Source organism: Acanthaster planci, linkage group LG06, assembly GCF_054643075.1.
Source record: "Acanthaster planci isolate LZ-2023a linkage group LG06, COTS_SCS, whole genome shotgun sequence".
In the NCBI taxonomy this organism is placed as follows: domain Eukaryota; kingdom Metazoa; phylum Echinodermata; class Asteroidea; order Valvatida; family Acanthasteridae; genus Acanthaster; species Acanthaster planci.
In genome coordinates, this window is record NC_141782.1 from 7,600,993 (window position 1) to 7,626,700 (window position 25,708).

At 40.6% G+C, this 25,708-nt stretch overlaps 2 protein-coding genes across 11 annotated transcripts in view; one reads left to right on the forward strand and one right to left on the reverse strand.

Moving 5' to 3' along the window:
* Positions 1–20,335, reverse strand: part of LOC110979988 (zinc finger homeobox protein 3-like) — a 113,298-nt gene extending 92,963 nt beyond the window's left edge. For 4 of the 5 annotated variants that reach the window (XR_015425610.1, XM_022236213.2, XM_022236215.2 and 1 more), the window contains exons 1-3: positions 20,112–20,335; positions 19,779–19,826; positions 5,679–5,813 (exon numbers count right to left, since the gene is read on the reverse strand). The gene's annotated coding sequence lies outside the window, so the exon portion shown is untranslated. The remainder of the gene's footprint in view (positions 1–5,678; positions 5,814–19,778; positions 19,827–20,111) is intronic. The other variant, XM_022236216.2, reaches the window with a different exon arrangement.
* A 124-nt stretch (positions 20,336–20,459) lies between these two features.
* LOC110979990 (thiamine-triphosphatase-like) overlaps positions 20,460–25,708 on the forward strand; it is a 57,280-nt gene continuing 52,031 nt past the window's right edge. For all 6 annotated transcript variants that reach the window (XR_015425611.1, XM_087137840.1, XM_087137844.1 and 3 more), the window contains exon 1: positions 20,460–22,101. Coding sequence is in view for 5 of the 6 variants with exons in the window: in XM_087137840.1 (XP_086993966.1) it covers positions 21,450–22,101 (652 nt within the window). In the remaining variant the exon portion in view is untranslated. The remainder of the gene's footprint in view (positions 22,102–25,708) is intronic.

Below are 25,708 nucleotides of genomic sequence, written 5' to 3' on the forward strand. Positions count from 1 at the left end.
TGTGGACATCTTTTTTTTCACAAGTCCACACTAGGTATGTAAGGTTAGCACACACACAAAACTTTGGCAGACTACCAACAATTTATGCACAATCCAAATTTCAAATAAAATCAAAATCCAATGTTGAGCAAGTGTTACATATCCCTTGTAGCTCAAACAATCTGGAGAGCTTGGCCACGCTAATTAATTGAGACAATCCAAATAAACTCCTCTCTAGCAATTTACAAGCCCTGGATGTAAACTTTCCCACTTCACCCCCCAAACCAGTCTCAGGGATGAGTAATTAATCCTGCTTCACAAACTGGCAAACTTCCAATGTTGTCCAATTGGGTCAGAAGTGGGCCAAGATGCAACCGTAATAAGCCAGGTTTCTGTAAGTCATCATGAATCATAACGAGAAGTTAAGGGTGTTTGTCGGGAGAGGGTGCCGGACTGGTTCAATATCATCCTGAATGACAGGTACAGGTGGGCCAAATTAAAACAACCTTTTCTTCCGACTGATTGCCCCCCCCCCCCATTTCAACTCCAAGTCCCCCTTCTGTCAGCAGATTTCCACTCCAGGAGTGTTAGCATGCATGTACTCAGACAAGGCTTTGAGCCTTGCCATCAAGGCAATTAGTCTTGAATTAGCCAGCATGATGGTGCAATTTTTCCCTGAACCTGACCTCATTTCCTTCTACACTAGCTGATGTGGCCTCTCTGAGCAGCTTTTGGAACTTACATGTAGAAGTATGCCTTATCATTCTCGTTCCGGGGGCTGGGTAAAAACTGCATGCACATACATACCAGGAGAGGCGTACTACGTGTACTTTGTAGTTACTGCTAATCCAGGTGTATCAAACTCATCCAAGATAATACAGACAATGAAATGAATTCCAAAAGAAATGATTCCTATGTCTTTCGTGGTTTGTAAGAGGGGAAAACTTCAACCTTAAAAATGCAGTGAAGTACACAAGATATAATGCCTAATTTGTTTTGGTAAATAAGTGTGCATTTTTTTTACCATTTGGTCAATTTAATTACAAGTGAAATCTGAAAAAAAACAGGACTGAATAACTTATTTCCACTTTACAATAGTAGATGTCCAAGTACATGTATAAGATGACTATGGACAGGCTTTCAGAAAGACTACATGTAACAAGTGGCAACAGCAGTAAATGCAAACACACAGTTTTAATAACCTGAAAAATATTAAACAAGGGTCTGCATGCACTTTAGGATAATGACAATTGTCATTAGGCCAATGCTAATTTGAGTATTATCACCATATTGCAACTTGGGCACAGTGGATGACTTTTATGGTAATGGCTATTTTATGATGATTGGTCGGTAAAGCAAAATAAGAGCCTCCACAAATGAAGACCAACCTTATGTGTTTGGTGGCTGAAGACAATTAGCTACTTTTTAGCGGGCACTTTATATATGTATGGGGATACACGTACATGCACGTATGAGTATGACAGTAGTCATGGAGGGTCAACCAGATGCATTTACATGATCAGACATCAAGCTGATTGCAATGACATCATTCCTAGTACAGTGAAAATATAAGAGGTAACGTGCCCTCAACACATTGGCAGAAGTTGATAAAAAAAGGGAGGCACTCTACCTCTTTTCAAGTGGTAGTCAATGCCCTGGATGTCAAGGCATCACATAAAGGTGCTGGACACATTGGCAGAATCAGAAGACCCAATACTCTGACAACATACTAATATTTTAAAACAACGCAGTGAATACACCTCCAACATCTATCCAAACTTTTTACAGATTTATTTGGGAACCTTTAAAGTGCAATAGCTTGGTCTAGCCTCTCACTGGGCCCAGGTGCACAGCACTGCTGAGCACATGATTTTAGGCTAACAGAGACTCTGCATATTTCATGGAGATCATAAGCATGTAAGCACAGCAAAAGACACGCTTACTTTTGAGGACAAATTTGCTTAACTTAGAGATGCAAGAACGGAAAATTCTATGTGTTAGTATGACAATGCCAAGCACCCCCGTGAAAATGTGCTTACAGTTAGCAAAACGTTGTGCTACAGCAGGCACGACTTTCCTGTTTACCGTTAAGCAGTGCCATGACATGGTACCCAGGTAGCATACAGTAGCTTTAGGCATTTGTGTCAGCTGCTAATGAAGGCCAAGGTCCAGCAGCTTTAAACAAGTTAAGAATATGTACAAAATTGTGCACTTTACAGCACAATTAGCATCAGCAGTGAGAAAGAACTTTGAAGGAGGTTTGTATGATGTGCGCATCCTCCTACTGAGAATTCTGTGTCAACAAGGTCGATGCCCACGCTGGCAAGTGCTTGCCAGAACAGTGTGACTATCACTGAAACAGGTCATGGCACCAGGCTTTGGTTTTGTGCTACAAATTTTCAACAAAATCTGTCTGGTGGGAACAAGACTTGCATGCGTGCCTGGATGCACTAGACTTCCTTGTAAGTGGCCAGAAAAAGTGAGATTCACCTCAGAGATGGTATGTTACAGAACTGAAAGCAAATCATCAATTTGGGAGGAAAAGAAAGAGGTTAATACAAACTCTTTGTGGCCTTGCCTGCCTGTCTTTTTGATTACTCTTTTCAATGACTTTTCAACCAGTGTACAAGAAGGTACCTGTAACCTTGTTATGATGCATTCCGTGGGAATAAAAGTTGACAGAGAAGAGGATTGTTACAGTTTACTTCAACTGTAAGAAGGTTGTTGGGTCCAACTGAATGATACGTGCACGTGCACGATATGGGGCCGATGGGTACCCCCCTACATGTCCAATCCCCATACACACTCATAGACTATTGTCACCTAACACATCCCCCCTAGAAGTCTGTAAAGAATTCCTGAGATTCTCATCACACAATGACCAACATAAAGGCAGGGGGTTCTCTCAGCCCCATATCTTGCATCATTATGAACTGAATTACCATGTTACAAACAGAACCTTATTACAAAAGGACCATCAGAATAAAGAAAAATAAAGGAATGCAAGAGGTTGCGACCCTCAGAATTTGCTCTTTATTACAATGGTTTGTTGTAACTGCTGTCTGTACTGAAAGTGGGCTGCACCTCAACAGGTGCAAAGGCTGCCATCTTGCAAAATATTAAACTCCACAAAACAAACAGGAAGAACCGCCCAACGAAAAGAGAATGTGTGGCACCAGTTTTAGATCCCACCTTACTGTGTGGAAAATGGTCTACTTAATCAGCACATCTCTGCAGAGCAACAGACAGAGGACCAGCAAATCAATACAGATAGGTTGCATCAGTTGTTTCCATCCACACGAATTAGTCTGTACACTTAAATACTGCATCCTGTTAAATATTCATTTAAATGGTTCTGAGGATGGATAATCATTTATCTCTTTCTTAATCTACCCCATTAACTTGGTTAATAGGACAATTATGAGCAAAGATAAAAAAATGAAATAAAAGCATTTACCCTAATTACTTCAATGATCCATGATTCCATACATAAAAATGAGGGCCAAAAATGGTTCCTAATTATAGCACTGATCCTTGTAAAGGTATGAATTTCACTCTGGTAAACTGTTCATACATGTGAAGCCTTCATTACAACCAGATAAAGGTTCCGTCAACCGAAACGCAATGCAAGATATTTATCACATCTTGGGATTATTTCAGCTAAGAAGATAGAACTGTTGGGGTGACATGCTCTCATGCCATGGGGGGGGGAATGTAATCACAATGTAAGTTTTTGTGCAGATTTAATACGCAAATAGTTTTCCACAAAATTTGATAGATTTGCCGAATTGGAACTGTTCAGGTACCTCAAGGGCCCGTGGGATGCCTGTGTCATGCAAAGTCTACTCCATCCGCTGAATGCAAGGAGATCGCATGTCCAGGCTTTGTTTCGCCAAAGGGAGAGCAAAATATTTAGCCATACATGTACACTGCTCTGGCCACTCGGCAAAGATGCAGCACACTGTATCACAGAGTAACAGAGCAAGAATGGCTGAACAAAGAGCTTCTCCCTCAATAGTGTTGGTTACAAGATAAACACTCGGGGATGGACACCACTTTGAATGGAAATGTACATTCCTTGCAATTTCTGAGAATCCTGGGAACTATGCATGTAGGCCCATTTGTTGAGAAGACTTGAAACAACCACTCGGTCAGTATTTTTCAAGTAAACTTGGATGATGTCGACTGAAAGTTTTACATTCCCAATGAAAAAAAAAATTGATTCAGGGAATTGTTATGGAACCGGGAGGGTGGAGGGAGAAGAGGAAGAGTAGGGAAGATACCCCTTCTCCCACCTCAGATTTAACCCAAACAGCTAACCATCCTCTCACAGACATGCCTGTGAAAATATCATTCCGGAATGTTACCTACAGATGATGGACGATTGGCACTCTTCAATCCCTAGATGTCTTGAACCATGATTACATGTAAAAAGCCCTGCCCTCCCCAACCCTTCCAGTCTAATTTCTGGTTCAACCCAAAGGCTGCACAAGCAGCCATAGCTCAAGAGAGAGTTCAAATGGCAAATCCCTTTGTACTTTGTTTTACAGAAGTCAATATAGAGAGGCCTGGGTGAAATCCTTCAAAAGGAAACACCCTGCAGTACAGTCGAGGGACTGAAATTTACACTTAATTTGATGAACATTTAGCAAAACCTAAATTTACCATTTAAAGGTTTAACACTTAGCCAACACTTTACAAAGGTCACCAACCTTTGTGTTCACAGAGGCATACATAGTTCACCAACAATGTACATTATTAGTGACATGAATAAATATATGGAAGTGAATCATTCATTTAGCGAAGAGATAATTATGACATCACAGCAGGATGGTAATGAACCTTTCACAAGCCAGTGGCATTTTCACATGACTTTTCTACTGGGCTGGATGGGATGTATTTAATCAGCTATTTTTATGTTGTTGGTTTTTATGACAGCAATGTGATGCTTAAGAAAAATGGGGTCATGGGAAACTGACAAATGAAATGGTTCAAAGGCTTTTTGTTTAGGGCTCATGCCTCAATATATGTCCCATAACAAAGGAATCACCCCTTTAAACTAAACTTTCCTTCCTTACTGTCCCCGTTCACTCGAAGATGATTTTAGAATTATTGTAATGTGCATAATTTGTGCACAACAGGTTAAATGCAATGAAGGATTGTCAGTTCTTGAAAAATGCTTCTGATGCTCCAAAATTTTAATACAATAACACTTAGTAGGCATCACTGAAAATGAAAATGGATACCAGATCACGTTAAGACAGTGCCGAAAATGAGATCCATTTCAACATTCTGGAAAATATGTGAACAGATTTTGAACTTTCGTTTGAACATCACAGTCTTAGTACAGGCATGCAACTTGGACTTTGACCCCCCCCAAAAAAGGAAATTTGAATCTTTGCTAGACACTTAGTACAGTGTTTATCAATTTTCAGTAGCATGATTGTGAAGTGAAAAATGAGGAAATCAGCTGATCTGATAAAAAAAAAAGGGGCCAGCCTGTTTGTACCTCAATTAGCAATATTTACAAAAATGCACAGGTGCTGAGAGATCACTCAAGGAATAGCATCTCCCAAACCAAAGACTTCAGTGGGACTGGAATCCAATGTTACCAAGTCTCCAACCCCGCCCAAATTCCACTACATCACTGATTCCTCACATTTAATCAAGGCTTGACTCCAAAACTTAAAATGACTCACCACAAAAGATGTACGGTAACTTGCACAATGGAGTTGATCTTCTCAGTGAGAAATGTCCTGACTTGACTGCTTGTTACAAGGTGGTTTGCACACTTGAGGAGACAACTGTGCACAAAACATGCAGGCTGTTTGCGTCTGTAATATCAAATGCAAATCATACATGTGTCATAAATTACCATAAATTGTGGAACATAATCCATGGCTTATACCTTGATTCTCATGCTGAAAATGTCTCTGCGGCTTATACACCAGGCAGCTTATACAGCAAACTATGAAGGACAACATCAGTCACAAAAGCTGCGGCCGTGCAGGTGGCACAGCCATGTTTTTGTTGGTTGCTGTTTACATCTGAAAAGTCAAACCTAGGAGAATAAATAAAAATTAGAGTTGTCCAGATTTCGAGTTATGAACAGAATTCCAATGACCCACGCAGGACCACCATCAAGCCCACCAAAAAATATTAAATTTGAGGACTTAAAATTCCCTTTTTATGATGACTCTCGTTCGCATGTTTCTTTATATTTTTATTAAGATTGCACATGTAGTTGACATACAGTACATGCTGTATTGGCGCTTCAGCATGCAGCACGATGACCTTCATGGTTGGATCGTCAGCACGGCGGTGCAACTTATATGCGGGTGCAGCTTATATGTTGACTTTAAATCTTAACTTATATTCCGAAAATTACGGTAGAATGTTTTGGGAGTGGGTTTTTTGTTGACATGGTATCCAGGAGAAGGTGGTGCATTCTTAAGGAAATATTCCCATACACAACAAATACAAACCACAATTTCTCTCACTCTTTTGCTCAAGGCCAAATGCATACAGTGACAGCAATTGTTTTTTGAGGAAAACAATTTACAGAATGCACAGCCCACCTGCTTCCAAGCCTTGGTAGGTAATATTAACAGATGTTGCTGATCAAAACTTACAAGTTAAAAACTTTCTGGCAGATGTTGCTGATCAAAAGTTACAAGTTCAAAACTTTCTGGCCTGATACAAGAATCTGCCCAAACTCGTACAAGTACTGGCTGACATACAGCCAAAAAAAGGTTGCAGGGGATCTGAAAAGGGGCTGCATTTAAGGAGAATAATGTCTGCCCTTCCTTTTAGGTTTCTGAGTATCCCTAAGACTTAAAACCCATTAGTGGCTGATCTTACAGTGCAGCGTTATAATGAGGACAACAAATGCATTTAATAGGCATCCAGCACCCCCAATTAAAAACAGGCAAGCCTCTTGGTTTTATCATGCATTGCTCTCTAACAAAGGATTCCAATTTCTACCAAGGTAATTAAGTTGTTTTAGCTTGGCTAATGCGGCGTGAAAGGGTGATGGTACTTGAAGGTAATTAGCATGTTAAGTGGGATTGATCTCTGAGGGAAACTGGTCAGGTCAAAGGTAAGCGTCTGAACTGCTACAACCAATGCACCACAAGACCCATTTGTAGCTTGGATTTAGATTTCTCCATTCCACATGGACTAGTGGGCAACTCAGTGGTAGACTGATGGACAAGATCAAGGTGGCTTTGTAACTCCTGTTTGTCTGATGAGCATTACTTATCATGTGAACTGAGTGTTTGAAATTTCCTTTCCTGACATGTCATCCGATACATGCATGCTGTCTGCAAATCTTAGTTTACTGCTTGATGCTTTTTCAGTCCCTCTATGACTTGACTTCAGCACCTCAGTCATTTCCACCCCCCCTTTAGAAGTGTTGACTTCCAGTAACTCAGTGCTCCCCTTTGAAAACTTCAAGTTCTACCAACCTCTTCAGGGTACCATTTTGATGACTGTACACACAGAATATTCAGATTCTGTGGAAGTCGGAGACAAGGTTGCTAACACTGCGGATATCTCTATTCCAACCCAATCTACATGTAGGTGGTCTCGTTTGGCACCTTTACTGATCATTGAGCATATCCTTACCTTACCAAAGGAATCCATAAAGGTGACATCTCATCTTGACTCTTTTTTTTTTAATGATTTGGGTATCTGCAATGTCATTGACAATTTTTCACCACACACCATGTAATTTGATTTACAACCCTAACATGAGTGAATTATGATCACTTCAATTTCGCATATCCCAATATCTCTGATATATCCCATGGAAAAAAGAAGGGGTCAGTCACACCAATTACTGCTTTGCCCTATGTACATCATGCTGCTGTTGTTTAACCTGAAAGCTAACGACGCAGACCTATAGCATGATTGATCAATGCTGGCCAAAGACACAAGCTACTCATAGAGTACAACTGATAACAGTACAACTTCAATGAACAACTGTTTATGGCGTTTATATCGTGTGTATCAAGATCATAATGCACTGCAAGATTTACATAAATGAGCCACATTCATTCAAAAAGGCTGTCAGGAAAGTATACCGTGATTACCAACTTGAGAACAGAACATTTCAACAAAACCAGATTTTTCTTTACTCCTTGTGTCTGGCTGCAGACTTTACAATGCTTGTTTTATTATCACATTTGACAATGTTGACATTATCTTTTGTACGAAGACCTCATGTGAATGCCTCAAACTTTTGACCTCAGGAATCTGCTCTTTACGCACTATTTTGAAATGTCTGTTTACTGGGCACAGGCGATCTGTGCAAGTCAACACCTCCACCATATTGACTGCCATCATTTATTCATATAACCAAGGTGAGCTATTGATCTGACATGTTGAAACAAAAAAGCTTAGAACGTGTCAATGACGATCATTGCGCCACAACTGTCAAGTGCACTGATGGCAACGATTGGACAGCACAAAGAGAAAGCCTGCAAATTAATTCCCCTTGAACAAACATGAATAAGTCAATACTGACCAAAAAAGGGGGGAATTCATTAACGGTCCCAGCTCCATCGATCGCTGCTTTAATCAGAGCCACAAATGAACAAAGGGACCACCCTCATGGGCTGGTCAGAGCTGGAGAGCAAATGTGCTGTGAGTGAATACTGCGGGAGCCTTTTATCTTTAGCTTGTGGGTGAAAAAAGTCCAATTTGTACAGGTAGAGTTACTCAGGCCAACCAAATGCGAATGTTGAAATTAAATACATCCCCCCAATTCCCTCCCCAAAATGTCACAATACATCACACTCAGCACAATTACAATTTCAAATCGTGTGTCCTTGCAAAAACAATTCCAAAGTCATTTCCTTTTCAACCTCTCTGCCAAATCAAAGAAAATAAGACACAGAGAGGGGGAAAGAGGCTCCTCAGCACACACTATCAACACACAAAAAGGTTCGAGGAATCTCGTTTTATTACCTTCTTCTAATTAGCGGGAAAATCAATATCTTTCAGCAAATCTCGGGGAAAGAAAAAGACGGGGGGGGGAAGGGACAGGAGAGAGATGACTGAGTGTGGGAAATCTGAGGAAGGAATCTCAGCCTATGAACAATTTACAGTCTAATTCACTTGCTCCCCGCCAAATCACATCGCACATGACCTGCCCGCCCATCTCATTTCAACCGATGACTTTTCCATCTCTTTTGCTGCATTTTATTTCTCATTCTATTCGTTCACCCTGCCGTGCACTGGCCTTAATAGGGGCAGGTGTTTGTGAAACTAATCAGGAAGGACCTACTTGCATAATGATGCCATTCCCGTATTTCTTCTCTCTTTCTAGACTCACTACGTGAAGATTAAATTTTGTCCTTCATTGTGCTACATATGCTATTTGGAACCAGGGTTTAAGTCTATTTTTATAATCTTATGAAAGGGAGGTCGGGGGGATGGTGTGATGACAAAATTTGCATCAAACCTGAAAGATGAATTATAAATTCCCTCTTCTAAATACAACATTTCTCCTAAATGTTAATTGTTTTTTATAGTAATGAGCTGGTGGCTTTGTTCCACTATGCCATCATGCACAAAATTATTATTTTTTTTACATCACTCATGAACCTATTAACTCACAAGATAAAATTTGAGTCTGCAGTGGTAAAAACCTTACTCACATCCCACACTACGGATATGTCTTAGCAGTCATGAAATACCTGTGATCTTCTTTGACTAAGTTAATTCGGCGACAATTACGTGAATGTATATGGTGATATATGGTACAAATCCCCAAACAACCAGAGAGAACTAACCAAAATGACAGCCAAAACACACCCCTCATAACAAAAATGTTAACATTCCTGAACATTATGTCCAAGGATGTGATGTGTAGTGGTTAAGTCCAACAAGCAGCAGAATTCAGGAGTCTGTTGTATTAATCACTGGAGATGAAAAACCCCCCACGCAAAAGTGCCGACATGGCTATGACATCAAAGCACATAAATAACATTAATTTCTCCATTTGCCAAATGCTGGGGTGCTGACAGTGAAGTGTGCCTTCCATTAATCAAAGAGAAGAAAGATCTTCTCTCACCGCTGCAAACACCACTGACAAAAATAAAAGTAAAAGCAGCTCCCAAGTCCTTGAAATTTGACTGAGAAATACACTGCCATCTACCCTTGCTGTCACGTACTGGGTTATGCCAATACTGTGTGGACACTTCAACGACTCATTTTGCGGCGATCATGAAATGAACGTCCTCCAGTTGTCATATTGTTGGTAAGTTGCTCCCTAAACTGCAATATTCGGGCAACTAAATTAAAGGCATTCATTTCGGTAGCTAGTGACAATCGCACTGATGCTTGCAAGTGGTGAAGTCATACACACTTAAGATATTGATGGTGACAGACTAAAAAGGAAAAACATCAGGCCAATGATAAATATAACTTTCTTGAAGTTCTTGACTTTTTTCCTTGGCCCAATATCGCAGTCTCCAGTCTCTGCCTGACTGTTTACTTAACCCATCTCTGTTCTTTTACAAAAGGAAATATCACTAAACCAGAGCCAGCTCTGAATTGCACAGCACTGAAAGTCTGATAGAAATGCTCCCTGCAGTAACTGTCAGTGTGACAAATGCATGGCTCACATTGTGATTGCAATGCACAATATGATACATGAGTGAGTTATGATTTAATGGATCAAGACCTTGCAGTATGAATAATTCTGGCGCTTTCCTCTCTGGCTGGCTTTCTTCTTCTCAGTTCCGGCCCTGTGACATATGGCATCAAGATCCTCACTGCAAGTCGTTACCGCGGTAATGGTGCCCTCATGCCTGCATGCAAATCTTGCCCTTTGTTGTCCCAATCAGGACACGGCCTCCATTAAGCCTATGACAATGACCAACGCCTGCCCTTTTCTTTGCTGGTCATGATATTCAACAACTCTTGATTCCGCACAAGTGTGCAAGAACTTCCCCCCCCCCACCACTGCCATCTCTAATATCACACACATGTGACCCTCTCCACACCGGGTTGCAAAGGATGGAATATTAATCAACATCAATTTGGGGATGGATGTTTTGCATAATTTTGTTCTCTCACTCCTCTTTGGGAGGAAAAGGCAGATTAATCTTGGTTCACACTGTGCACACGCTCTGCCACACTTGTAAGCTTTCTAGGGGCAGGACCACCGCCACACTTGCCGGACTAATGGGTCTCTACTGCCCTTAACAATGATCTTGTCCTGTGGTCTCAGACACCTACCCTGCACTGCCGCCACACTCGTACATTGTTCTGGGGCCCATAGCCTGCACAGGGCCTGTGTTGCTAGGGAAGCCTATGCAAACAGATGTAGAGGAAGCGCTTTGTCTACCAATTTCCGTCCCCGAAAAACAATTAAGCGCAGGCAGGAAAAGCCATGCAAATACATGTACTGGGGGAGGAAATCATTTGGGCCTGAGCAAATCCAACTGGAAGAAGTAAAAGCCATTTGTCTATCTTGCATCAAGTCACGTTATTAAATACATTTACACAGATCAACTTAGGAAAACAAACAACAGCAAACTGGAACTGTTTCTGTTTTCTCAGTTTTCGCCAAATTTGGCATTTTCTCACATGAAGGCAGGAACATTACAACAGCAGGTGCATACATGTGCATAAAGAACATGCTTGTGTAGGTCAAAACTTTTACTTGTATTTCCTGGTATAAGTACAATTTTACAGGATGTTTAAAAGAGATCACAATTCCTTTCAAGTGTCACAAAACAAAACTCAGACATGCATAATACAACTCTTGACAATTTCATTCTTTACCTACTATGGGCCTCGAAATACATGTATCTGCATTTTAATGTTTTGGTGAAAACTTTTTTCAATTATTAAGCCCTTTCAAAAACAACACACATGTACAGAACCAAAATGCATAAATAAGAAATACCAGTACATATATATACTTGTGAAACAGGGATACATTTGTTCATTCCCCAATAGAAAAGCAGCTCACTTTTGCTGGTACATAGGTCATGCGTGTACACTTTATTACGTGTGTGCATGATGAATGTCTTTGAGTTTAACAGCAGCAAGCTATACAAGTACAATCATTATGATCATAGCAAACATTAACAAAACCGTAAACCGTTCTTTTTTTAATCATCTGGACGTGGCGTTTAAAAGAGGAATGGTACTGAATTACTTCATTCTAGAACCACAACATGAATGCTAATCCCCCAGAAATGTAAGACTTTGTTTGTTGTATTATAAATTTGCACTGAGCTTCTCTGGGCTCTGATAATTCAAATCAAAATGATTAGTAAAAAATTTGATTTCTCTCAGGTACAACAAATGACCCAAACGAATGACTTCTTTTAAGCTGGTCTATGTCCAAACCACACAGTAGAAAACAAACACTTTCCGTGAAGGTCCTTCACAATTGAATTTCAACAGAGAAGAAAAGTGCTGAATTGTACAGACATGTCTGACAGGAGCGATGAACGAATACTTATGTCTAAAATGCCACTGAAAACCGTCTCAGGCAGCTGGTATACCATGCAAAACTGGACAACTATCCAACATCAGCTTGATTTGTGGTTATGCTAGTACATGTACACTAGGGTCACATGTGTACAGGCTTGACATTTATGTGGAGAGTTGAACACAATGTTATTCAAAGTCTTTCAAAAACACAAAATCAGATGTAACCACAATGCTACAAAATTTTACCATGAACCAGTTCCAACAGAGTGTACATGTACAGGTACTTTCTTTACGGTTTGTACTGAGAGCTCGTATGTCAATGTCCGTACAGTGTACATGTACAAAGACAGCATTCTGTTGTGCTTTTGTCCTCCTTAACTTAGAGCAATCCTGGCACTTTGTGTGTGTGTGCGTGTGCTTCGATCCTGTAATATTCCTGGCTACGGGGAAGAATTGTGCCAAAAGAGGACCGTAGAAATAACTGACCTTAGCAACAACCCCGGCAGGCCAAACTGGTCCATTTGGCTCCCGGCATTCCGAGGAAGAAAATGTGATAATGCCTGCGCCGCTACCGGCAAAACTCATCATGGCCCAATACAAATTAACCATCTTTGCAAAAACAAATGAATTTGGGTTTGTGGACTAGGCTGGGAAGAGCAGGGAGGCTACCTCTCCACATCCCCGCGGACGCTGATGCTCTAATTTCATTTGGGGCGAGAATTCATTAGTTTTAGGCACTTAATCTAACCAGCCGAGTCTTATGCATGTTCTGAGATAAGGGGGGAGTCTGCTTTGCACAGTAAATTAGTCTTTCCAGAGTATGGCCAGCATACACCCTATAATTTTTTTCCCCAGCCAAATTGATTTAGGTCTTGTTCATCAGGGACGTAGGCCTGTCTTTTTTCTTAATTTAAGGGAGAGTGCAGAAAGGCAATAGAAATAGGTTTTATCAACAAAATCTGACCAAAGAAGCTGTAACTAATTGGAAACATACAGTGTTTCATATAATGCCAAACTCTCTAATTAGAAAGAGAGCTATCACGGCAAGAAAAGAAATCTAGATATTGTTTTTTTCTGTTTAGCATATTACTGAAATTCATAGACAGATTAAAAAATGTTTTTATCTTCTCCACTACCTCAAGGAATGCATTTGAACTGTACAGAAGTCAAATAGCAACCTATTAGTTAAAAAAGAAATATATCGACAAAACAACCATCCCTGAGTTCAAGTGAGTTTAATTGTACAAGGACTAAATCTATTTTCACAAAACGTACAACTAACACAACATGAGAAGAAGATCCTGTTATCAGCTTGCATTTTGCCAGGATCAGCTTTTTTTCTTTCAGTCAAACTTCCGCTCTCAACGGAACCACAGGTATTCCAAGTTGCTGGACATGAAATTGAAACTGTCTTCCTCTACATCAGCTGAACACTGTTTAAAGGGCATATCCGCCCTTGTCAATATTTCATTGTCCCGGTACTTAGTGACCAAAAGTTGAGAGTGATTTGTTCAATTCAAATGTAGTCTCCAGCCCTGCACTCTCAACAAGAAGCCAACAACTTCACCAGACTAACCACAAGATTCTACCAGATCAGGCAAGACAAACAGATCTCTTGGAATGTAACTGGTCCATGGACATCACCAGGGAACCCCCCTCCATTTACTTCAGACCATGGTAGCACAGCCACAAATTAGTCCCTTTCAATGCCAAGTTTAACCACAGCCAGCATTTTTCTTTCTTCTCTGCCCCTCTTGCCAGTCTTTGTGCAGGCAGTGCACGATGACAGGTTGCTGTGTTTACTTTTTATTGGAAGGAAGTCCAGAGTACATGAATTCAGGATATTCCATTTTGCAAAGGTCGGGGGAGGTGAGAGAGGAACATGTTCTGTCACCTATGTGCCTCCATGCTGCAGCTCACTGTAATGAAGAAAAGGTCCAGCCACACGCATCAAACAAACCGAACCTGGAGCTGCTACTGCCTATGACAAATTCTTCTTGAGCACTGTTCAAAAAAATCCAGCCTGTGCCATACAGAAACTGCTTGATAATTATCTGATTTTGGTGGCAACTTGCATAAAGAGAAAAGGAAAAGTTTACGTAAATTCTACACAAGTTATAAAACTCCACTGTCCCTTCTCTGATGCCATTCCTTATTAGGTCTATAACACCAGATCTGTGTGACACTTCTACTGAAATAGATGATATTTTCAGACTGTAATACTGTGGACTTAAAACAGATATTCGTGATTCACAAAGCCTGCAGTGTTTCTAGAGGCCACATTTGTTTGTGGACAAACAGCATAAGTTAAGTACTTTAGCAGGGGCTTGTAAATCACTTCCAAAAAGTCAAGGTAATATTCTAAGCTGTCTAATCTCAAGCTCCCAGCAGCAGGTGAAGATAAGGAGATGATCCTTAAGAAATCAAGGACAAGGGCCCATGACCACCATTCCTTTCAACATTGCATGTCATCTCCGGAGGAGAGCAGTTTCCTTGCTCTGTGATCTAAGCATAGAGCAATGAAACAGTTACCAGAATATATACATGCAAGTGATGCAACACATGTTTTTCCATGGGGAGAAACATGATTGGTAACACATGATGTGGGATAGGTCACTGGTCGCGATAAACCCCAATATATGATCAAAATGGGTACTAGATCACTCTCGTCAGCAAAGCTTCTGCATTATCAGTATCATCATTAACATAAAGACATTTCCATTCATTTCACTTATCTGCTGATCACCCACTCATATCTTTGACAATATAATTCCAAGAATGTGTACAATTCAGATGATTTCCCGCAGAACAAAATACTCAGCAAGTGGTCACTTTTCCACTTTACTTTGACTGTTTAATCTAAAATATGTGCCTTTTCAAATAGATAATCCACAGGTCTAGATAAGAGCTACAAATTTTAAACTATTTTTATTCACAGAAAGAGTGATTTTTTGTTATCTTAAGTATGCAGACATCACATTCAGCAGCTGGACACCTAATGTAGTTAGGACAGTTGTTGCACTGTTTAGCATATGCCTTCCTTGCCACCTCATAATATTTTGGACATTATATTAATTCAAAATGACAAGAGTCTACAAGCACCCAGCGACCCAAACATGAGATTCATGTGTTATCAGTGTGGAATGTGTAACATGAGGACTTGGTCCCATACTATGGGCTCCCATCATCCACAGGGAGTGTAAATAACAGCGGCAGATGACACGCATGCTGATTCGATGTGACAACTCCAGTGACTGAGCAAGCTATTTACAGGACTTCAAAAGGCACATGCAAAGATATTCATTTACGTGCCAGAAATTTTGGCTGTACAGTATTTATAGGACAAAAGGTAAATTGGGAATTTTTTTGTATTACAGCACAGGCTGAAGTCACTGGGTGAATGGTCAATGTAGTATATTGGCCTTACCGAAAAAGAGATGTGTGAACATTTGTCATTTGCAGATTGAAGGATTACCATATGAGTGTGTGAAAAAAAAAGGAGTGAGGTTATGCATGATGTATGTTTAGCCTAGAAGTAAGGAATATTTTATGAATTTCCCATGCATTACGAGCCGCAAGTTTCACAACTTGGGATTAGGGACTGCGGTAAACTTCCCCCGGCAATTAGCAGACAATCCGAGAAAGAATAACATCTGAGGCACCTGGAGTCGGGGTCTGGGACTAACATCAGGAGGAGGAGGAGGCCTCTTCCTCAGCCAAAAGTGGGGCGACTGAGCATCAATGTCTCAAGGCACCAGAGGCCATCTGGAAGGCTGCCTTCCTTGGATGAGCCAATGAACCCATGTCAACACACTGTTCCATCAACACTGGATGCACGGGGGAATTGGGACAAATGAAAGAAACACTATGTAATTTCATGCAACATTGGCTAGATTACACTCCGGTGTTCCCTCTATCCTCCAACCCTTTGGGGAATGCGGCAGCGGCAGGGCCCCGCAGGATCGCTGGCAGTTGCTACCGTTTCCTGCTGCTTCCTGGCCTGTGCTCTGTCCTCCCCACCCTGGTAGCTACGACGAATGCGGCCCACAATACGGAATGACAGATACGCGTCAGCTGTTGACAAGAAAATGATCACAGCAACACCAAAAAAAAAATCCTGCCCGCTTAACAGGGAGAAGCTAAGTAATGAAATAGCACTTTGATTTCCCACTATCGGCAACAGACACTGCCTACACGTCAGTCTTTTCGCCCGGCTGGGCTTGGGACTCATTTACCATTTCTGACATGCAGGCTGTCCGTCACCCTCAACTCCCAATGCTACCTCGAACCCAGTGGCACAGAAAATTAAATTCTGGCGATAAATCATCGAAAAACATGAGGTTTTGCGAAGGCAGTTGATGAGCTGCACAATCCAAAAGTGTTGCCCATGAAAGTTTAATAGCACACTGCATATTAGTGTCATCATCTGCTATGAAAAAAAACAAAATCTATATGCCACTAATGTTGAAATTAGGTCTATTTGTTTGCCGGATTATGATCTGTGAAATTATGTTTTATATATGCAGTGATCCAGCGCACAAATCTGCAAAACATATGAATGTACAATGAGAAATATCAGGAGCCAAAGCCTTCATGCACAAAGATTTCGAACATACACTTCTCTGTGCCTCCCTAAGTAGGTCAGAAGAGTGACTTTTGACCTCTGTAACTACAGCTCACTCAAAACAGTGAAAAGCTTAGGCCTACATTTCTCCAGTCTATTTTTCTTCAAATGTTGAGGGGAACTGATAATAAAAGACCACAACAAAGGACTGTTCCATGTGAAGTATTCCGAAGGCATTCCACGTTATTGAAAACAATTCATAAAGCAACATAAAGCTGCATAAAACATTTGTGGCTTTTTAAAATGTGTACAACCGCTATTTGTAATACTTAAGTTTGTTTCATTTCAACATTTATTTCCACATAGCAATGTACATTCATTAAATTACAGAGAGTCAATATACAAGAGATGTTTAACAAAATACAAGAATTGTAGTTACATCACACAAATAAAAGTGGGGAAATACAGAGGCATATTATAAAACAAAGCCTTCTGGAGAAACGCCTTAACTTGACAACAAAACTAATAGCATACCACACAGAAAAGACAAGAATGGAATACAGACAAATGAAGACTAAAACAAATCAATGGACTGAGATGTACTTCACACTACAGGTGAAAGTACTTGGAACTCCAAAGACAGAGAGAAAAGATCAAACACATAGAATGACAAAAGAGAAGGAGCTACATTAGATAATTGGACACAAGGTGGTTTTTTGTAGGCCGGATAAGTCAAAACCATGGAGCAGTGGTGTGCACTTATGTGCAGTACTGTAGCAAAGTACCACATTGAAGAAAACATGGTTAACAGGTTACCCAGGGGAAAATACACACACAATTTAAAGAAAAGGGAGTTATCAGACATGAAAAATGCATTCAAATCACCACTTTTATCTTTTCCAAACTTTACAGAGACTAGCAATGTGTTCCATTATTCAATAAAGCCTGACTATTATTTTAAATGTCCCACAAAAACCCTTTTAAAATCTTAGCATGAAAATTACTATACATGCCTTGTTTGTAAAGATGGTTACAGATACCTGGTCCCATGATTCACAACCAGTGATTGATATCAACAATCAGACATGTGGACATCCTACTCTAATGAACAGACCTACATGTACAATGGTGAAATCAGTTCATGATTCTTTGTCTTTGAATGCCATTTGGGTTTGTGCATGTGTAACAAAAATGGACTGCTGACTGGAAGTGGTGGTAAATATTTCTCAAAGTGGGAGGAGGTAGATCTTCCTAAATATTTTAGTGAACTTGTGATGAGAACTTTTGTCTGTTTAACAATGAAAGTGTGAAACTTTCAGTTTAAATGTAAATTTTCCAACAAATTTAAAGCTGTGAACAGATGACACTTACAAAAACAACACAAATTTCAGCTTGGCTTTAAACTCATCAATTAAAAACAGCTTTCCAGTGTTGAAAAAACATGTACTTGAAATCAGAGATAGATCTGTCATATTCATTTTATGTTTGCATGATTTTGCTATCTTAGAATTCATAGCATTTGGTCTTAATGTGCTGTCAATCCACACACCAACAAACTGACTGTCTCGAGTCAATTAATTTACCATAGTACCACCATGAATTGTAAAGTGTGTTCAGGAAGGTGATGATTCAGACCAGACTAAAGGTTTGCAGGCTAAATTGAATGCCAAGCGGCATAAATGTCACTAATAAATACCACATAACTACAAATCACAAAAGAGAATTTCCTTCTCAAAATGTGGTCAATATTAGCTAGAGGACAAAAATATACATGCCAACCACACAGGTACGACAATAATGGCAGAAACGGAAAGCAATTTTTATTCAGCAACAAACCGAACTGAAATTTGAATGGGTCAATGGGTCAAATTACGAGCAAATCATACATGTACATCACAATTAACAAGAGAATGCAAATGCTGCAGATTCTATTGTTAAAAATTTCTTAAGAGGACCTCCTTGCTACATACAAAGGAAAATTTGTGGACATGCTGTTCAGGATCTGTCTGAAATCTACCATAACCAAAGGAAACGCCTACTGGTTATTTTCTCTAAACTTCAGGAATTTTTTGTTAGTTTTGTTGCATTTAAAATTTTTAAAGTTAGTTCTAAATAAAAACTGTTGTTTGGCTGTAGGGTTTAGTTTACCAAAGTATGGGGATTGCATTGTAAGTAAAAAATACCTGTCATTCACTCAAGATTGTCAATGACTGGTTTTTCCCTTTTTCATTGTACAACTACAAGGCTCACAAGTCAACATCAGTGACTCACAACGATCATTTCTGTTTTTTTTGCATTTCAGATGGCCTTTAAACAATGTTGTTGTTTTCATCATTCATGATTTACTTGTGTAAAATCAACATCTGAAAATTCAGTATTTCATGATGCTGAACACCGCTGAAGAATATTTGGGGCATGTCTCACATCACGTGGCTAACACTTGGAACAAGAAGGCACAATTCAATCACAAAAGCTGGGTAAATCTTAACTTTGTGGATGACCACAACCATTCACGAAGAGGCCTAACCAACCAGCGAGAAAGATGGATTGCATAGGAAACAATGTCAAGAACTTCAAGCGGCAAAGTAGGTGACAAACGACAAAGCGGCTACACTCAGAACGACATGCCTCGGCCAGCCGGTTTACAATAATAGGAATACAGCACGCCACACTTACGCGCGCCACGGCACGCACGTATCCCTCCCTCGCAACAACTCGACTTTCAAACTACATGTACAAGTACACACACGACTACTGTGTGGGAACACCACCGACTTACCATGTACCAGTGTCAACCGTCCCCGCTGCTCTGGAAATGCCGAATGACCTGCATGGTGAGGACAACAAAACCGCGCCACTAATTACAAATGCTAAGGACGGGCCAAGTAATTAGAAGCCTTTTCTCACGCGTTCCGATTCAAAGCCGCGCACACAGTAGGCAGCTTGTATTTGATGGTCGCATTAACCGAGCACACCGGCAGTGCATGCAAGGGGTAACCGCTGTGCCGTGCAGCACTAATCGTGATCTGATCAGTGACACAAGACATCACACCAACCACCACACGTTACACATGAACAAAACCAGCCAACTCGGTACACAGAAAACACTCACACTTCAGGCCCTTCAAGGTCCAGGAAGCGCCTCCAAAAAGCCTGGGCCGGTTGGACAGGAACAGAACCTTCACGCCGATTTCTAGTTCTCCTCCCGTCTGAATAGCGCAGAGGAGACCGAGATTTGCCACATCGGCTCCTAAACTAAATTACGTCGCGTTGCCAACAAACGCAGTGTGTGTTCCATGCGAGCGCGCTCGAGAACCACACATTGTTTTGCTAATTATTTTCAAAATGGCTGTGTGTGCAGTGGTTTCAGGTGATTTGATGAGCATGCGTATTAACACTGGTGCAGGTGTTAGCTCATTTGCATATCTAATGGCACTAAGTGCTCACGCCGACTTCGAAACGCTTGCTCGATGCACCTCGAGAAACTTCGGAGATGCAGGCAAATACCTCACTGTCGTTAATGCCGTACAGACTGCGTATATAATCGCATAGACTCATTAACTTGGACTTATTATATGTGTAGGTTCAGCCGAATTAAGGCGTGCTCGCGGAGGAACGTTAAAGTACAACTACCGTCATGACCCTGTAGGCCCCCTTCGACGTAAAATAAATTCCTTGCAACCAAACACGTGGTTGCATTCCACTTTCAATCACACTGTAACAGCCCAATGTCATCGGCATTACCAATGAAAGCTGCCAGTGACCTTACCACGGACAAACTGTCAATCTATACGTTGACCCTTTTTATCTGGACCAAACGACCATAAAAACCTCACACTCAGTCGTCATTCTGGAGCGATTTCAACGGCCCATACTGCACCGCTTTCACCCTCAACCTAGCGTGGGGCGATATATCTGATCTGGCAATCCATGTCACATACACGTGGTCGGGGGATGTACCGTACATACAGTACATGTACATGTGGGTCGCTACATGCAAATTGTTTGGTCTACAGATTGTGCATGTCTAGCGCGCCGCCGCCGTGCCTGCTTGCCGTCGATATGAAATCGACGCGTCAGGTCGAGTCGAGGACGGCGGAAGTGACGTAATAAGGCTCTGCGGGAATCCTGCGCGCGCTCTGCTAGCTCAGACATGTGCCCAGCTGATCGCGATGTAAACACAAGCAGTAGTCGGGTGCCTTGTCGACCGCCAGGATACTTCGGAGCTGGCATCCAAGGATTCCTGATTGTTTTCATCTAGTTCCCAGACCTTTCAATCTCGAACAAAATGGTTCATGAGTTCGCCAAAGTGCCAGGAGTGCTGAATACTTGCCTTCAAAGTGCAGATGCTTTATCGGTCGACGACCCAACCCACGACCACACCTAGTATCAGCATTTTGAGATAAATGGCTGACTAAAGTAAATATCCTGAACATTCGACCAAGTTCTGATGGCAGGTAAAGGAGAAAATGTCGAATCGAATACAGGCCCTTCTGTTGCTAGTCGTGATCATCAAAATGTAGAGATCGAAAGAAAATTCACTGTGTCTGTGGACACAGAAACCAAACTTACACAGTCAGGGGGAACATGTGTTCTGGTGGAGACCATGAAAGATTCGTACTTTGATTCGGACCAACTCATTTTAACCATGGCAGACCACTGGCTAAGACGTCGGAATGGTAAGTGGGAACTGAAGGTACCACTCTCTGGTTGGCCTACAAACAAGTACAACGCTTCCGAGACATGCACAAAGTATTCAGAAATAACTAATGAACAAGAAATAGTAGCGAATTTGTGCGCAATTATTAATGCAAAGACAGATGTCGACAAGCATGACAAGATGACCCACTCTTCGGAAGAGGAAACACATTCTGCCAAGGAGGATCTGAGTCTCGAGAAGTGTCTCATCGAGAATGCATTGATGCCATTTGCCCAATTCACAACCTACCGTAAGACGTACTCAATGGGTGGAGGCATTCTTGTTGTAGTGGACCAGACAGATTTCGGGTACAGTGTGGGTGAAATTGAAATGATGACTGGACCATCCCCAGAAGACCTCCTTGCAGCTGAGGCGAAAATTGAGGAGATGGCGGAGAAACTAGGTCAGGAGATTTCTGGAAAAGAGTGCAGAATCATGCTGCCACTTTTTTTTTCACCCCCGAATGACCAATGTGACAAGTGTTTTGCAGATATTTTCAAAGCAAAAACTACCAGAAAAAAAAATAGTAAACACTGGTTCAGTGAATGATATTACATTTGAAATTTTGTTCAAAAATACTTTTACACAGTGTTTGTATGATGTTGCAAACAAAAAGATATTGGCAGCCTGACCTTGCATTTAATTCCCCGTTTGATTTGTACTTTGATCCCAAACTTTCATTGAGCCATTGATGTTTGACAGTAGTGACTCAAAAAAATTATGTAGAAATTATATTTCAAGCGAAAAACTATTATTCAATCCAAATCCCTCATTTAGATTCTTCTACAGCTCTGCCATTTTTCTTTCCACACTTACCCTGATGGGATCTTCACGATATCTACAGTCTCTCACAAAGGTCCACGGATCTTCAGTAGGTTATAAAACTTTGCAATATCAGATACGAAGAAAAATTGTACAATTTGTGGGTCAATACTTAACTGCAAAGGGTAACCGCCAAAGTCATTCTTGAATAAAGGTTTTGCCAACAAACCACGAGGGAGAAGAGGAGGATGAAGCACCTTGCATACACCCTGCATGGGGGTATATGGAGGTTTTTCACGTGTTGTAATGTGATGTGTAAAGCCTAAAAGCAGTTCAGGAAGTGTATCTTTTGGCAATTTCATGTACAACAGAATTTTGAGAGATTTCAAAGGCTTGTGTGTTTCTGCGCACATCTGTGTAAATTGAATGCTGACCATCAAAAATCACATAACTGAAAATCCTCTATAAGTTTATACCCTAAGGCTGTGCCTATTATCAGAATATACAGATATTTGATCTGTATCAAAGATTTAACTATTTATTTCGAACTCACATATTCAAAGGTAGAAATCTATTTAATGAAAAGGGAAAAAATCAAATATTTGGTTATTAAATGGCATTCTATTTGACATTTTACAAGTACTTAAAGACAGTCTTAGCATATGCCCAACAATAAGGCCAAAAATAACGTTTCCTTCAAGTTTTTCTGTCTTTTCAATAAAAAAAAGGCGTATTTTCATTTGGTTTTGTGGCAATTTGGTACAGCCGAACATTCAGATATTTGATCAGATGGAAGGCTGAATATTTAAATGGTAAATTAGGTGAATTACCTCAGCCCTTGCGTACGTCTGTATGGCATATCCAAATGTCAATACTGCTGACTTGCTACATGGGAAAACTCTGGAACTACATCAGTGATTTTGCTTGTGGGTCATTCTATAAATTCATTGTCTAAAAGTGTATCATTTTTGTGTCCCTGTTTCACCTGACCTGTGATATTTGACATAGAAATATCACCTAAATTGATTTCAAACTCTGTCTGTTTGTTTGGCAGGTAATTTGCAGTAATTCATCACTCTTGGAAATTAGAGAATGTGTTCTAAACTTCCAAAATCACATGTCAGATGTAACAGGGACACCAATAAAATTGGACCCCTAATTTATAGAATAACCCCTATAGGCTTGCGTAAAGGGGAAGGGGTTCAAACATCCATAACTTTTTTCTTACCTAGACAGCCCCTTAACCCTAACCCTCCTCAATCCTCCAACAGGTGAAGGATTGAGGAGGGTTAGGGTTAATTTTGCTTTCTGAATCTATGACTTTGGCAACAGGATTGAATAAGCCACTTGCGAGTTAAATTTGAATAAAATCTGGTACACTGTGTTATCTGATTGCATAGAAACGAAAAAATTTGAATTCCCCTGACTAAAGACACTATTGCTTTACCTCGTGATTCGGGGTAAGCTTTTGCATAGCAACCACCATCTCTGGAATGGACCGGTTCCTTTGTGCCGTTCCTATCTATTGAGAACAGTGTATTGTTGCAAGGCTCTTATGTAACTAAGCAAAAGCTTGCCCCGAATCACAAGGTATAGCAACAGTGGTTTTAGTATGGAGAATTCAAGTTGTTATGTTGACTTGAATTTAGAGAACTCAGTGTACCAGATTTTATTCAAATTTAACTCGCAAATGGCTTATTGCGGAGTGCAAAGAGGAAGTCAATTACTTTAGAGGCGCAAAAAGCAGTCCAGTTTTTTGTTGTTTTAGAACTCTCTTTTTAATTACCACCAGAGGGCAGTTAGCCAAGATCTTAGACCTACAGCTGCAGATGGTGTGATTAATCATTTTTCCAGGTCTTGCTCAAGGGAACTATAAGCAGAGTGACACTTCTTGTGGCCAGAGAACATGTACATTGTATTCAGATGTCAGGTTTTGGGAGGGAGGAAAATTAAAATTCCAGGACTTGTTGTTGAGATCCTTGAACCCCTCTAGTCACATCCGCTTAATTTTGCCTCTTTAATTCAGTGTTCCTGTTCAGAATTGATACCTAGCCTTTGATGAATGAAAATATTCTGTTTAATTTTGTTTGACGTATCTCCTGAGATGTCCTGGAAATTTCACTTGCCAAATCGAACGAAGAAAGAGGAGGCTGGGAGGTTATCATATGACCTTGTTTACCCCAAGGCAGTGTAAAAGTACTGACTGGCGAGGTGTTCCCTTCATCATAGTTTTCCCTTTCTCTTTATCTGTATTTGGCCAGAATTCATTGTAAAGCTAAAAGAAAGGTCGTCAGTCAGTGGCATTTTGGATTTGTCTTTGAATTTTTGTTTTGTTGACATCATGCCAATTCAATATCGAAAGGCAACGTCACTAAGTGTGTGCTGTATGTTGTGGTTTTGATGTGTGCTTTTTCCATGTTGCCTACTCCTATGCTGTTTGATACAATCATCAGTTTCTTATCTACCTAAAGATGGCAGTGAATCATCATTTAATAACCCTACTGGAAACTTACCACCAACTTGGACCCATCAAGCTTCTTGGCCAAGTAAACATTATTTCTTGTCCCTTTTATTTTGCTTAAGGACAAAGTGTAGGAGGCAGCTTTTTTTTTCATCCATAGCAGATTTTTCCAAGATGGCACGTGATCTTCTGGACTCTTTTACAGACACTTTTGTGTCTAAAGTAAGCCAGCTTTCTCCTATGTAATAGGTTTTAGACTTGCTGTAATAGCAACATGTGTGTTGTCAGAAGTTGAAAAAAGGGAAACAAAAAAGGAGGCAGTCAGGGAAAAAGGGTTCAGGCAGGGATGAGAAACTGGTTTTTTTTTAAACTTGACCTTGCAGAGGTAGTAAATGATAATTTATTCCCTCAAGTGATGGCTCTTTTCCCTATCTTGTCAATTTACAAGTATCTGGATTGGGGTCTGTGCTGTGCCTATGTTTTGTAAATTTGAATGTAACTGAAGAAATTTCTTTAAAAGTATGAGAAAACGAATGGAATTCAGTCTTCCATAGGCCCATATTGATGAAGGTGGAGCCTAGTAAGTGTGGGACAGTTAAATAACCTCCCTTTTTATCTGTTGCCCACCGGTGTGACTTTTTGATTGCTTGCAACAGAGGCACACTGTCTTAAAAGCCCCTGTCACAGTGCTATCAGATAGGCTGAGCTGCACTTTTGTCCTCAGCGGACAGAACTAATGATACTTTGAGAAGGGGAAAGATGCTTGGCTTTGGCTGACAGAAGAAAG